At 39.1% G+C, this 16,470-nt stretch overlaps 1 protein-coding gene across 1 annotated transcript; it reads left to right on the forward strand.

Annotated features, from left to right (window-relative positions):
* The first annotated feature begins 3,096 nt into the window (after positions 1–3,096).
* Positions 3,097–7,582, forward strand: LOC108670672 (putative methyltransferase-like protein 7A). The gene is made up of 6 exons (XM_018158156.2): positions 3,097–3,284; positions 4,034–4,185; positions 5,674–5,808; positions 6,327–6,445; positions 6,715–6,861; positions 7,094–7,582. Exons 1-6 carry the CDS (start codon positions 3,214–3,216, stop codon positions 7,205–7,207), a joined length of 738 nt encoding a protein of 245 aa, XP_018013645.1. The 5' UTR covers positions 3,097–3,213; the 3' UTR covers positions 7,208–7,582.
* The last annotated feature ends 8,888 nt before the right edge of the window (positions 7,583–16,470 follow it).

Here is a 16,470-nt window from a genome sequence, read left to right on the forward strand (position 1 = left end):
ACATTCACGGAGCATTTGCAATTTTAGGTATCCTATTCACACGATAATTAATGTAATACAACATTTCGGTGTTAATTCGTGTTTAGGGGAACGAGCATGTGGGCAGCAGCACCCGAATCTCTGGGTAGCGTGGCGGGGCGCCGACACGACGACCCGCGCGAGAACCTCCCCCCAGCAGCGCCTGGACACGACTGAGACCAGCCTTGTGGCGAACACAGTTATGACCCTTGGGAGGGAGTCTAGGATAATTTCTTTTATAGAATAAATCCAAAAATTTGACAAATATATTGCTTTAATTTCAGGTTTGCGCTATGCCCAATTGGAGGTCTTTGTCACTTCTCAGATTCTTTTCGATGAATAAGTTTCAGCAATGTGGTATGAAGAGAGCTGGGCAGCACTACTTTGAAATGTAGTGGCCGCTACCGCTACATGCTCCAAATGTAGCGGGCGCTACCGCTACAATTGCTTAAATGTAGCGCCGCTACTGCTACGGAAAATTTAGCGGCCGCTACATGTAGTGCGCTACTGCCCACCTCTGGTAACAACTAACATGTTGACACTAGTAACAGGCTGAGGTTGACAACATTAAACCGAAATCTTTCGTACAGTTTTATTCTGTAATTTATATTATGTAGGTATCATCTGGTTTTTAAATAATATTTAATACTATTAAGTAAAATCTAAAGGTTCTATCTATAAATGTAGCGGTAGCGCTGTAGCTGCAAAACCTCGTATCGCTACTTAAATATGTAGCGGGCGCTACCGCTACCGCTGCATTGCCTTAAACGTAGTGCCGCTACCGCTGCTGAAAATGTAGCGCACTACTGCCCACCTCTGGCCGTATGAATGCAATTTATTTTGCATCCTTTGCGAGTATTTTGCACTCGCTGGTCGATAAAGGGTTAATTCTTTGAAATGAACCTTATATTTGGCATACAGTGACGCCTATGATATACGTATAAATAAGGAACGGGTGTAGAAATAAAATGAGCCTTTAAAAACCATTGTTATTTCAATAATTTCGGAAAAAATAATTTCTTAGTGATTTAACTTCTGTCACATCAATAATTATTGACTGAAATTTATATATTATTCGATAATTTCACCAGACATAGGATCGACTGAGTGCAGAAAAGGATGAAGGGAGGAGTTCTTTCTCTTCTATTATCATACCTAATATCTTCTCAATGCCCCCCTAGTCCAAGTATTACTTGATCCTGCGTGGCTGAGATCCAACATTATTTTTAACACTGCACTGTCGTGTCAGCTAAACCATCTTGTGCGTTTCAGGCGCCTGAATTCACAGCACAACACGGAAAAAATCTTTGCAAATCATGACTGTTATCTAATCGAACATTTTTGTTGTAACATCGAAATTCTTGAAGAATTGAATAGGGTGCTACTAGGCGTATGAAACCCATCTTAAATAGCCGCAATGTACTTTGAAAATCTTTAGTTGTGACTGATCGGCGTTCGCTTCCTTCACTAATTTCTTCATTTCGTTTTATCCGATGAGGAGTACGTACATTCACTGCAAGTACAAATAAAATTTTTTTTTTCACTAGAAATGGGAATGTATATCAATGCAAAAAAAAAATAATAATAAATAAATAAATTCTAATGATACATATCTTGTGATCATTGTCGTTGTTTTTCACAGTCTTGGCGACGGAGCAGCTTAATAGAATGCAATAGGTTTAGCGCGTAAGAATAGCTAGCTACAAAGGTGGTGTATTGAATGTCGTGATGTCATCGGTGATGCATGGACGAGACTATTTCACAACCCCGTCGTGATTACATCACAAGTAATGAACATCTGAACATATGATGACCGAGTGGATAAAGTTCAGAGGACAAAAATTCGAGCACTGAGTAGTATGTTCGAGTAGTGTTAATAGAAGATCATCTGTGAAAATTCCTGGTCTAAACTGGCGATGTTTCCGGACGCTTAAACAGAGTAGATATTCGAGCGATGAGTTGCGTGTTCGAGACGCACAACAAACTGTGAAATTATTGTGATGTTAAGAAGCGTCGGCAGGTCTTATGGCCCAATCTACAACGCTGAAACCAACTTTTTTCATTATTATAACATGTGAACCTCTCCACCACCGTCGTCATGACGCCAGAGGCACGATGACCAAGGACTCCCTTGAATAATAGTCAAGATGAAACATTTGTGGTAGCGAAATTATTTTCAAATAGATGGCACACTGGAAACACACATTATAAGCTGAAAAACAAACTCTAAATATTGCTTGCTCCTCGCAAAAAATGTGCCGGTCGTCTTCGCTTTACCAGATGTGGTAAAGCGAACCTCCTCCCCTTAACTAATTTGATTTAATAAAACAGTCCCTCCAGACACAGACCCGTTTTCTCTTTACTCAGTTACGGCAATTTTCTTTATTTCACACAATTTCTCTGGCAATCAGCTGTGCTGCGAGCTGAGGGCCGAATCAGTTATATCCAAGACGTCGAAGTTGGATATGTCAATCGCTTACCAGTGCTCTCCGGCTGTTGTAGTGGCTGAAAGCCCTCACGAAATGTGACATATACTTGATCAACTGCATTATAAATGCTTCTCAGTAAACATATATTTTGTTTGTTTTATGAGCTCTTGCAACTATGTTGTGGCGGTCATTCCATAAGAACGATCGGGCACTTTGGACCAATTCCGTTAAAAGCATATCCTTAATGTGAAATTAGATGGCCTATGAAATTTTTAACTATCTGGAAAATAGGTTATCCTGTAATATCACCATTTTTTATTCAATCAATTCTAGGTTTTGCTGTCAACTGTTTATGATATCATGGAAAACTTTCAAAATTTAAAGAGTAACAGCGTTTAAGATAAGGTAAAAGATGCCGTTATAGCTACTCAATTACGGTGAACTTTCGGTCAAAAATTGTTATTGTTCGTTTTTAATTCACCTGCCTACGATAGAGCAAATCTACCCTGTCAGCGGTTTAAATGATCTATCAGAAATCTTTGTAATTTCACTTGATAGCTTTCGTAATTCGCGTAATGGGCCAGCTGCGTAAATCGTTAATTACCGCACTCTGCGTAAATTCTCCCCCCCCCCCGTACATTCTATTGCTGATGAAATGTTTTTAATCGTTCGGTGTTAGTAGCAATTAATGTTTCTTATGAACACCCCTAAGATAAATTAGGCTATAAATCTTACGACAAGTTGATTGATTTCTAGAACTTCCATCATGTGGTCTCTAATAGCGAGTTTCTGCCTCGGCTTCATATTCTGCAAGGTGCTTCCTAATCTACGCCATCGGTGAGCTCTCATTGCAGTTGGTACGTAGACGATAATCCGACTAAGTTGCACGAGTCAAAAACTGTTCTTTGTGTAGTAATATTTTTGGCCTATGTTAATTTCTTTCTTATTGACATGTTGAATAATCAAAATATTGTTCATAGCACATTGACGATTGGAGTTTGGCTTATAAAATAGTAATTTTTATTACCAGTCGGAATTTACAAAAACTGTATTTTTATTCTTGTCATGATTTCATCGGATGCTGACTCAATGGAATTAAATCTTACATTTTCACTGTTGTGAAGGACTTAAACCGTTTGAAAATTACAACGGACTTGAAGTACTTAAATATTTTAATGGGCTTGAAACATTTGAATTTTTTAATGAACTTGAACTATTGCAATGTTCTAAAGGACTTGAAACATTTGAATGTTTTAGAATAGAATAGAAGTGTCGGCATTGAAGAATAGGCCCATGGCCTGTTGCCGATTCTTGAACTTTTCGTGACTTGATTCACAAGGGATCTGGCCTTTGGAACCCGATCTTTCCATAGCTGACGATTGATTGAGATCGCTGCTAGACTTATTGCCTGGTCCGTAATTTGCTAGGCGTTTTAAGACTGAACATATGCTCCTGCATTGCTTCGTCTAGTCTGTTTTTGAAGATGTTCATACTCGGAGCGTCAACGATGCTAGTGAACTTGAAAGATCTGAATTTGTTAATGAACTTGAAACATTTAAATGTTTAAATGGCCTATATTATTTGAGGGCGTTTGCGGCTGTCATGGCGCAACTGAGCAAGAGCGTCGACCCGACGGCCGAGGCGTTCAAGAAGAAAGCCTTCGACGGCCTCCTGAAGGAGCAGCCGCGACGACCTGGGGCGACAGCGCTGCGCATTCTCGAAGTCGGCGTTGGGACAGGTGAGGCAGCGAATCATTTGTGGCCAATCATTATATGCCGAAGTAGCCCATTTAAGTACCTGGTGAAGTGCCAATCAACGTACTTGGTGAAGAAGCCAATAGTCTACCAGGTAAAGCAGCCGATCATCTACCAGGTGAAACAGCCAATCATCTACCTGGTGAACCCACCAGGTAGATGATTGCTACCCACCGTACCTGTTGCAGTAGACAATCATTTAGTTCTCTTTTGTGATCTAACATTATCTGCCCTTCAGCACTGGGTCATATTCATCTTAGACCGGCTCATATTTCACATCTCATTTAATGTATAACAATTAAATATCCCTAGCAGTTATTCTCTCAAGTTGACCAACACAGTCATGACACAAGCTTAACATGCAAACGCGGAACGGAAATCCGGTTGCCGCGCACGAGTTACGCAGAACTCTACGAAACACTTCCAGTTCTTGTGGTCGCATCAGGCATCAAATCATTAGGAAGATGGACATTTGTCACCTCTCTCATGTGGTGTGTTGAAGAAGCTAAATGAGCATTTTTTTTATTCGTTGCTGACGAAAATTTTAATAAGTATCGCGTATTGTGAAATCTTTTCATCTACGTATCCTGAATACAATATTTGGTTAGGCCATTAAAATGACTCACCCAGGACGGCCAGGCGTATAAGGCCTGCGAGTCGCCGCCTATAAAGATGCAATGATTCATTCTAACTTGGAATGTAATGCCTCGAACCTCATGCCGATGTTGGGGGTAAAAAGGGCAGAAAAGGGCTAACTCGTGTAGGTACATCAAACTACCTTAAACTACACGAGTACATGAACGTATGTCGAACACAATGGAATGCACCATCTCAATCAGCGGCGTTGTCTACATCCCAATGATATCATCCATAATACATACTTGTATAATCACTCTTTTCACTGTTGTTCATAACTATTTAAAGAATTCATTTTAATAAATTTGCGATACGTAGTTACAGGGGTTGTAATCATACAATAATCATCTTCACGACGTGACCATAATGATTCTCTCCATTCTTGTGCCATGGCCGTGCGATAAGTGCCCTTATCTCGCCGTGTGATAAGATTTTGGTAAAAATAAACCCTCACCATTCATTCGCTCATTATACGCGAAAAAAAAATAAATACACGTGTCTTCAGTGAATGTTCCCTTAGCTCCCTTAGCTTCCATAAAAGCTGTTCATCTAAAGGCTGAATTAAATGTAATCCTTATTTGTACGGTTGTATATTTTTCTAGAATTATAATAGTTGCAACTTATTGATGAACTACCATTATAATGAAGTTATTATTCTAGACATTTAAACGTCCAACTCTTGAAACACTTTTACTTTCATTGAAAACACATATGTGAATATATTAGAGATTTGAGTCATTTGACCATCATTTATTGTGCGTTTTAACGTATTACAAGTGTCCTTCCAAATTAGTGACGAATTTCCTATCCTCTCCCTGTAACATTTTCTTTTGCAGGTACAAACTTCAAATTCTACCCTGAAGGCAGTCACCTGGTGGTGGTCGACCCCAACCCCTACTTCGAGAGCTACTACAACGCAAACAGAGCCAAGTTCCCCAACATCAAGTCAGAAGAGTTCATCGTCGCGAAAGGTAGGGTGAACATTTTACTACATAATACCATCTGGAATAACCAGCGTTACTTCAACTTTTGAAGTACCTATCACTCACATCGGAAAATTCAGTATCCAATCGCTGATTTATAATTAGTTTGTCTTCGTTTATGATGCAAATTTTTTACCAGGTAACGACGTGACTATGAGGATGCATTGCTTCCCTTTTAACGAAGATGATATTTATTCCTCAAATAGACGATGCTTCACTGTTTTGCAGGCTTAGACATGACGATGATAGATGACTCATTGTCGCAAGTTTAATGACAAGGCAATTCACTCTTCAACCAGACGATGGCTTCTTTTGTCGCAGGCGAAGACTTGACGATGGTAGGTAGATGATGCATTGTCGCAAATTTGGCTTCCGGGCAATTCACTCCTCCACCAGCTGATTTAACGTGTTATTTATTTAAACATGACGACCGTACCGGACGCTTTGTTGCACGGTAAATACAGATAAAATAGTCCCTTGCCTAACGATGGTTTATTGCGTTACAGGCGAAGACATGGAGATGGTGGAGGACAACAGCGTGGACGTGGTGGTGGTGTCGCTGGTGCTGTGCAGTGTGGGAGACTGCAAGAAGTTCCTGCAACAAGTTCTCCGGGTGCTCGTTCCTGTTAGTCGATCCTATAGTAATGGACAGCATGACAATTATAGGGTCATTAATTGCTACCTATTTTTGCCCAATTAAATTTATCATGCTCTTTTCTTGTTTTTACGTTGAATGCTAAAATAATTAGGCAGTATATCAATTTCATACTAAGAATATGGCCAGTGAATGCAATGTTTTTTTTTTTATTTTTAAACATTCCCCTCTTGAGTTCTAAAACTTTTTCTTGTCTGTAAATTTTCAAACGAATTATTTTATACCCGCTTGCTGAACAGGGCGGCAAGTTGTACTTCTTAGAACACGTACGGGAATGGGACTCAGAGAAGCATCCTACGAAGCAGCGCTTCCAGGACTGGTTGACGTGGCTGCAGGTCTGGCCAGCGCTGTTCGATGGCTGTGAGCTCAACAGAGAGACGCTCCAGGTGAAGATTAATGATTTTTAACTTGTCTCCAACGAAGTTATTTTGATACGCTGAAAATAATTAACATATCCAAATCAGAAAATGCATTCGTAAATCGTAATACTGCCTAATTCGTGATGTCGATTGATCCGTTGAGGTTTGAACTTATTCTCACTTATCAACATTCCTTTCTTACTCCGAGAGTTGTTTCTCAAAAAGTAAATCCATTCACTATTCCTCTCATCATTACCAGTTGGTCAAATCTGCCGGCTTCAGTGAAGTGGATGGGCAGAAAATGTACGCTCCTATCGACAACTTCATCTTCCAACTCGTAAACCCTACGATTTTTGGAACTGCAACTAAATGAAATTCTATGAATACATGATTTTTATTTCTGTGCACTAAAAGAATGCAGGATTATTAGTTCTATGCATTAATATAGATTCTTTAAACCACGTACTCCTCCAACTAATCTCGATGATTTTGCCCACTGTCTCCGAAAGGAAGTAAATTGGATCTTCCCACATATTTCTTCCTCTTCCAGTCCGACGACTCCCAGCTTCTGTAGCAAGGTTTTTTTCACTTCCAGTTTTTTTTTAAATATTTGTTTTGTTTGCCTAATAATACTCTGTGCTACTACACAACTTAAGAAACTGCTAGAAGACATAGTTGTCTAAATTATAGTCTCAAAAAAGTGCCTTAATCATTGCAGAATGCAGATGCGAATAAAAGTTATGTTTAACTGATACTTTTATTTATTCTGCAATTCATAGTCTCTTTTTTACATAACACGTACTTCATCCTTTTGATTAGTACTTTCGATGTGAACGATTTTGGCATGCTCATCAAACTGCTGAGGCGACACAGAGCAAAGTAGTTGTTCATAATCTTCATTGTCATGTGACAGAAACTTTGGAGAAAAAAAATCATCTTTATGACCAGATTCATACTCCTTCTCATACTCGACATTAGGCCAGATAATTAAAATTTCTCGGGTGAAGATCTAGACGCTTATGTTATTTAATAGCCTACTAGTTCCACCAACTTGCGAGTTTTAGTTTGAAGTTTATCTCACGCGGCTGGAAAACTTGATATCCAACAGGAACCTAAGGTCTGTTTCAACTTCAAAATAACGTATGCTTGAATTATTTGATAGATTGCCTATTCACTGAAATTGCTATGGTTAAAATGTCAAGATTACCAGTAAATTTTGCTTGCTAATAATATGGACGAATTAAACCAATAACATTAAAAAATCTCAAATTACATGGTTTTTATAGTTGGAGGTTCAATCGACTCCTATGATTCTAATGTACATGTATGTTGAAATGTCGTCCAAAAACGCAGGCACTGGGAAAATTATATAACGATATATACCACTGAGCGAGCCTTGCTCTCTCTTCAAAACTCTTCACTGAATATTATGATATAAATGTTTTGTTAAAGGAAAAAGTGACCCTATGTTCTGAATTAGAGTTTTGATGGTAATGATTTAGCATGAATGAATTAGGAAGTGTAAATAGTAATAAAATGTCTTCCCTAATTAGGCCTGACGCTAGTTATTCTGTTGACATTTCAGAGTTCTCATCAATCGGTTCGAACTGTAAGAATTCCGGAAATGATTTCTCAGTCTCGAAAATAGTTTTTATCTGTGACTAAGCCAATCCATGTCTACAATCCATTCTTCTAAGTGAAGTTATATCGAGCGATAACTTTAATAATTATTGTACTTTCTTGTCTGATTATGATAGTATTTTACACGATGTTCGCAACGCTATTAATAATAAAATCCTAAGCCTATTATATTATAGCATAGCATATTTAAGTCGGCGCTGATGAATAGGCCTGATATGGCCTGTCAGCGATTCTTGTACTTTTCGTGACTTGTCCATAGGAGATCTAAAAATAGGTTATTCTACCGAATCTTTTCCTAACTGTCGATAGTTTGAAATATTTACTTGACGTAGAATGACCATGATCATACAACAATAAACTGTCTTCTTGAGTCATTCAGGATTTTCAAGCCTGGTGTCAAAGTGTCAACCTTCCGCTGTGTGTTCGACACTGGCTAAAGAAGAGGTGGAAGAAGCGTCGGACATGGTCCCTGAACTGGAGGAGAGGTGGAAGAAGAGTCGGACATCGTCCCTAAACTAGAGAAGAGGTGGAAGAAGCGTCGGACATCGTCCCTGAACTGGAGGAGAGGTGGAAGAAGAGTCGGACATCGTCCCTGAACTGGAGAAACTGGCTAAAGAAGAGGTGGAAGAAGCGTCGGACATCGTCCCTGAGCTGGAGGAGTCGGGCAAACGCGTCGCAGATCACGTGGACCCGTCGAGGGATATCCTCGCGTGTCGACACTGCTGAGTGTCCTAGCTTTAAAAACGGTTAGGATGATTGTTTTCGGTTATTATCAATTCAGTTATTCCTGAATGAGTAAACCTAAAAAAATATTTCACTACTTCTCCTATAGCTTCTTTTTGATCGCGAATTGTAAGAATTTGTATGGAGTACAATTTTCTTTATCTCGACGTGATACGTTGTATATACATTTATTAGCTCTCTCATTTTCTTGATTTCATACACGGTCTTAATATAATGAGTATTTTATTGTATAAATGATATTAAGAAATTGCGGGCTTCCTAAAGTATTCCAAACCTTTATGAATTCTTATCGACAGGTTAACAGCAAAATCAAAGGTTAGTACAAGAATAGCACGATTATTTCAATCATCCTCATTAGTAAATCGCAGCAGAAACAATATCCACCCTTTCTATTGGGCAGGGTGGCCCAGTGGTTAAAGTTCAGAGTCCCAGGATTGGAGCAGAGAGGCGCGGGTTCGATCCCAGCTCTGTGCGCCAGTTTCTGGTCAGAATCGGCGAGGAGGCCGGGTGGTTAAGCAAAGCAAAATTGAAGCAGTGAGCTGCGAGTCGAGATCGCAACAAGCTGTGAATGTTCTGCGATGTTAAGAATCGGCGACAGCCCTACGGCCTACTAACGCTGAAACCGCTATATAAACCGCTATAGCATTTCGGAGAGCATATCTGCAAATATCTTGAGGACAGTAAAGAAGATTTGATCCGAGCGTATGTCGATGAGCGCCTGACATTGTGATCAATTATCGATCACTTCACTCATTTTATTGATATTTCGCCTGGACTCTTTATGAACACCATTTAGCAAATACTGTATGCGAAAGGCTTTTTTTAATGCGTTTGACTTTCCGTTATTTGCTTTAGTTGGCTTGCCGCATTTCTTTTTTACTCTTTGTAAAAAAAAAAGTTTCAGCAAAGTGATGACGCTACAATGAACACACGCAACGCGTAATCTTTGTTTTGATATCCTGTCGTGAGTATACCGATAAAGAATTTTTGTTAAATAACAACAGCTTAGAGTAACTGTACTCAGATTAGAATTAGCATCTGAAATTTTGAAAACAAAGTCCAGAATGAAATATATTCCCACTGCTCCTCGAAAAAAATAACTGCGTGTTGGGGCAGTTTCCGAAAACGCAATTACAAAATTTACCTCCATAATAATGATGACACGTTATATTAAGCAAGGGCTATGGGCATAGATGAAATTGATTGGATAACCAGTCTCTTTTGCAATGTTACCAGAAGTCATTTCGCATTCTGATTAGAAATTAGAATAGATAAAGTATTAGGGCTCTTTAATTATAAGATTAAATTTATGGTCAATGAGAGTTTTTGCCTTAAAATTCTACCAACATTGCCTTCACATTAGGCACCAATTAGAATATTTATTAACCCCTTTTTGCAAACACGGAATGCTACAGCAAGTTGTCTGCAACGAAGCTGCTAGAATGCGTAAAGAAATTTAAAATTATGTCTCAATAATATTGTGAGGAATTGTAGTATTGCAATGCACAATATGGTCTTAATGAATTACAACTGCTTTATCCATCCATCAACATCATATTGGCAGCGATAATCTAGCGATTCTGACCTCTTCAGCCTAATTCAACAGACCTAACACACTGCAAGAATACTGCAACCTTGAGTGATGTAACGGTGAATTTCCGTATATAATTTAGTAAGGCAAACTCACAAAATGGAACACGATTTAACTGAATAGAATTCAGCTGTCACTCTTCGATTTGGTGAACCATATTTGTCATTTCTTTGAATAACACTAATACGCTACAATTTGCAGCTTTTACAATTTTGAAATAATATTTGGCGATTCAGTTCTGTTGAAGTTTCAACTAAATTCCTGACAAACTTAAATCTCTGACGAATAACAATATAAAATAACATCAAGCATATTGTGTAACAACATAGAATAACGAACTACGGATTTCAATTCTCAATGACAAGAAATCACTTCAATGTTTCTGGAATCATAAGAGTTATTTTACTTTTGACAGTCGTTGCTAAATAACGACACCCAATCTCTCAGATGTTAGAGTCCGTGACGATTGCATCCACTGTGGACCTTAACCAGCAAAACATTCTCGCGCTTTTCAGGGAGATCTAATCATGATCAGGATTTTTATTGCATCAAATACTTCAATAGAATAACAGAGCAATTCTATATTCTTTTGAAGCGTAACGAGGCCCAATCAGACTGTGATGGAATATGAATGAGTTGCCGTCACACTAAAGGAGCCGAGATCGATGGTCCAATCGGAAGAATTTCCATCAGTTTGCCACTTTCAATATATTCTAGTCCTTAAAACTCATATAATAACACAATTTTTCAATTGAACCACTTTTTTATCTAATACAATGGCGAGTCTATAAAAGACCGAGCCATGCCTACCATACTTGTAGTCTCACTCGGCGCAGAAGCATGGTTGGCCGACCATGCAAGATGTCCGGCAGGCAGCATAAACAGAGGTTTGTATTTAAATACACGAGTCATTGCATTATAGTTCCCATAAATGGCGAGCCGTGATGACTTTTTAAGTAACTTTTGGATTTTTAAATTTTATTCTAATTTAAACTTTTTTTCTCCACAGCGATCGGAGTGTAACCAATAAAATAGCAACAGTCCTCTTCATTAATTCAAAAACGACACAATTGCAGCCTCGTGAATCCATCAAATGTCTCCTTCTCCTATGGATTGGCTACGTTGCGTGCTTCACAATTCTCATTCAACAGTCGATTGGTACTCTGAAAATGTATGCCGAGCAGCGGCCAATACAGACCATGAAAATTATAACTCCAAAAGAATACTTCTTTCCGGACGTAAGCGTATGCTCGCACTTCCTGTACGATGTTTCTAAGCTTATAAAAATTGGTCTTGAAACAGACTGCCTGGATAGAGCAGTAAATATCAAGAATACCCACCAGTTCAAGGGAATCGACATGAACATGACGGTTCATGAGTTAGAAAAGGCAGCAGCCTTCTCTATTGGTGACCTAATCGAATCCGTAACTATTGATGGTGTGGTTATTAAATATAACCCTAATATTTCCAGGCATGATAACTGGTACTTAACTTACGAAAACCTAAAGCCATGTTGGAAGTACACTCCACCTTCAGTAGCACACCCGAATGCATCGCTTGTTATCCGTGGTAGTAGGAGAGCTTGGAACTTCAATGAAGACACTTGTCTCTCAAACAACGGGTCCATGGTGAGCGCATGTCAGTTTAAAGACACAACCAGCCCGTATGATTTTGCAAAGAACTGTCCCAGCAAGTGCATCGGTTATGAAGGATTTAAGTGTTTGCATCTTCCTCCAGGATTCCCACCCATCTTAGCATACCTGCATCGCACTGCGAAAGGAATTTCTTACGACATCAGTTCTGTACGAACGTTTTTATTCAGTCGCAAGTCAGTAAGCGTTGAACAGTACATTGTGAATCTGCTAGATACAAAGCAGGCGCCTGTAAGTCAAGAAGATTGTTTGCAAAGGTGTCTCACAGAAAGAATTCCTGCGTTAAAAAAATGTCATCCTCTCACGAAATTGAATCTCAATCGACCGATAAGAGAGATATGCCTCAAATCCAACATCGAACTGGAACTAAAGGAAACTCAGTGTGACACCCTTTGCAGGAGAAGCGGAGACACGCGATATTGGAGGATGGAAGATGGCATGATTACCAAAAATGATATTCTTGCATCGGTAATGCTCAATAATAAGAAAGTTAAGTACATCTCAGAAACTGAGTTTTACCCATTCTCAGAACTGGCAGGTGATTTGGGTGGTACTATTGGAGTTTTCATGGACGTTTGCGTGTTATCATTGCTGCTCTCATTTTTATCTATCACTAGACGATGCAAGTCGAAACGAAAATGTTTAAATCCATGGGTGAAGAATTTGGAATTATTTTTCTGCCTACTGCTAGTTTTAGTTGCTGTCATTCATGGAGCCATAATAATTCGTAACTTCACGGAACAGAGTAAATTGAACGCCTTCAGTATAGGCAGTTTAGTCCTGGAAACTTCATCCCATAGTTCGACTCCCAGTGCTTGGGGAGGTGCTTGGCTTGCGGCGTGGAGTGTGGGTTGCTTGCCGCCGGCGGTGTCACGAAATGATGAGTGTATCTCTTCCTGCGTGTACGACTTCTTGAAGGAAAAATTCCCCAGTAACCCGAACTTGGACGTTTCAGACATACCACATTGTGATGCAACCTACCAAATTGCTTTTTCTCGTAAATATTTTTTGATCGACGGTTTTGCTTCGGAAGTTATTGAAGACCACAGCATGCATGACGAGTGCCACAAGGTCTGTAATGGAACTTCGAAATACGTCCATGATCGAGTAGTTCACTCTGTACCGACGCTATCATCACTTGACCAGTCAACCGTTGTGGATCTCATTTGCACTCTCGGAGGCATCGCCAGTCTTTACACCGGGTTCTCTTTGAGGTTTGGCCTCCCAAACTTGCATATACGAAGTTTCAAGAAACGGTCTAAGAAACTTTGGACCATGGTGAAACTGTCGCATTTGCTGATTATAACGTTTCTGGCGACGATGTGCGCCGGCTATCAGATTATTACATTTTTCTTCTGGAAAGTGTATCGAGCCCCGTCTATGATAAAAGAACTCCAGATAGAAGATATTCCCATGATAACTGTTTGCTTGGAGTTTAACCAAAGTTTAATTATATCGCAAGAATCGTTTCCAGAAAATCGTTCATTATCAGAATACAAATTATTCAATAATATTCTTTGTCTGTATGGTTCGACTATTCCTGCAAAAGCAATAAACTTAAAGAAAACTACTTACGAAACCGAGTCTCAACTTTGCATCTCATGTAGAATGAACATTTCTGAAACTGTTTTCCAGGCAAAGATAAACCATCGTATGTGCGCTGGATTTCCATCAAGTTTTAACGCGAGTGTACGCTTTACACCAAATTTTTACGTACATTTGAGCCATTATGAACTACCGTTTGTTGGTAACGTTGACCACGTAATCATGTCTGACTCAACTGGCTCTTATGACGTCGTAATAAGAAGCTTATCATTTCTTGAATATGGCTCGCCAAGATCCGGCTGCTACGAGAACTGTATTAATCAAATGCTTGCTGAACATCGCGGAAACTACACCTATTCAAAAGAGTTCATGAGAAACAAATTGCATTCGAAATGCTCGAATTTTTGTAGAGCTAAATCATTCTCGTATTTCTACTATAAGGTCGCCGAACGGAACAGACACTTTAATGCAAAAAACTATATCAGTCTGGCGCTTAAATCACGAAGCAGGCTACAAATGTGCATAGAAACTGATTATGATTCCACGGAGACTCACATAATAATTGAACTCTACACATGGTCTCAGTTGTTGAACGATATTGCTGGCATCGCTGGATTTACTTTAGGAGTTTCGGCAATAGGAGCCTGGAAATTCTTACACGGAACTAGTTTATTTCTTTGGCGCAGACAGAACATGTTATTGGAAAAACTAGTACGAAAAAAAATCACACCAGTAACCTAAGTAGAAAATTATGTTGCATTTGCTTGCAGCTTATAAAATATAATAATATTCGTTATGCAGATATATGAATTTTTTTTTATTTTAAGGTTAATTAATCGGAATATTTTAACTCAATGGTTTCATGCATGAAAGGCTGCAGAAGCAAGAAATAAATAAATTAATTTTTCAGTATTAGAGATTCGATGAGATACACAAGACGTTGCATGTATGTGTTAATAAAATTTCATAAAAAATTCCAAATTATGTCTTATTGTTCCTTACTCGAACTTTTCTTCGTTTCATTAGGTTGAATTCATAAGTTGAATTTCGGCACAGAATCCGGTTTCATCAATTGATTAACAAGGCATATGAATCCCATATATTGGAGAACATATATAGCCTAATAATTTCAAACATTGATATTGCAAGATATAAATGAAGAAGAAATGAAGCGAACGTGAAAATGACATAATCTGGATATGAATATATAAGTCATACTGTCATACCCAAGCTCCTGCACCCTGTGAAATTCAGTGTATTAGCATTTAAAACTTAACTTCGCTCATCACACTTTGCAAACAATGTGCCAAAAAAAATTAGCTCCTAGTACAAATTTCGATGCAGCTAATGAGAATGAAAGAAGATTTCGGAAAGTTCAAGCAAAATAGAATGAAGAAGTAGGCAAGCGTTTACAGCATAAGTAGCTGTCGCAACGAAAGGTTGTCTCAGTTGACAAACGTAATCATTGACAGTGTCCCACATGAGCGGCTGTTGCGGAAATAGCAGTCGTTGGGAATAGACAGTAATGTACTCAAGTGGATCAGAGATTTTCTAGTAGGGAGACGACAACGTGTCAGTATTAATGGGTCCGTATCAGACTGGGCTTCAATGCGCAGCTGCGTGCCACAAGGAAGCGTTAAATTATTATCGGGCCTGTTTTATTCGTTGCATTTGTAAACGATCTGCCAGTAGCAGTGTCTAGCGTGTGCTCGATGTATGCTGACGACACAAAAATTTATAATACAGTGAAGAATACGTCGCAAAAAGTACAGTTACAAGGTGATCTTGACAGGCTGGATGACTGGGCTGACAGGTGGCAGCTGCGTTTTAACGCTGACAAATGTAAAGTAATCCAGCTTGGCAAGAATAATGAACAGCAAGATTACAGTATGAGAAGACACGGTTGCAACGGCAGAGTGATGATGTCGAAGTCGACAATAGAAAAAGATTTAGGAGTTAATATCGACAATGAGTTGAAATTTTCTAAGCATATTGAAGGTCAAGTTAATAAAACCAATAAACGACTTGGACTGATCAGACGCTCTTTCGAGTTCCTAGATGCAGAAGCGATGAAGTAGTTGTTTGTTGCTGTCGTGCGCCCGAACCTAGAGTTTGGAAACGTCGTGTGGTCACCGAAACTTGAAAAGAACACAAATTTGATAGAGAGTGTTCAAAGACGTGCAACAAGGATAATTCCGGGCTTGAAAGGCAAGTCCTATGAGGAAAGATTAAAGATTATGAAGCTTCCAAGCCTCAGTTATCGACGTCTGTGTGGGGAACTTATTGAAACATACAAGTATACTCATGGCTTGTACAAGGTCCCAGAAGGATTACTAGAATTTGAAACAAGAACCAACACCAGGGCCCACGGCTATAAACTAAAAAAACTGCGTTGTAACACATCCATGCGACAACATTTCTTCTCGCTTCGAGTCACCGACATGTGGAACAGCCTCCCTGTTA

Source organism: Hyalella azteca, unplaced genomic scaffold (genome assembly GCF_000764305.2).
Source record: "Hyalella azteca isolate HAZT.00-mixed unplaced genomic scaffold, Hazt_2.0.2 contig2593, whole genome shotgun sequence".
Lineage (NCBI taxonomy): Eukaryota > Metazoa > Arthropoda > Malacostraca > Amphipoda > Hyalellidae > Hyalella > Hyalella azteca.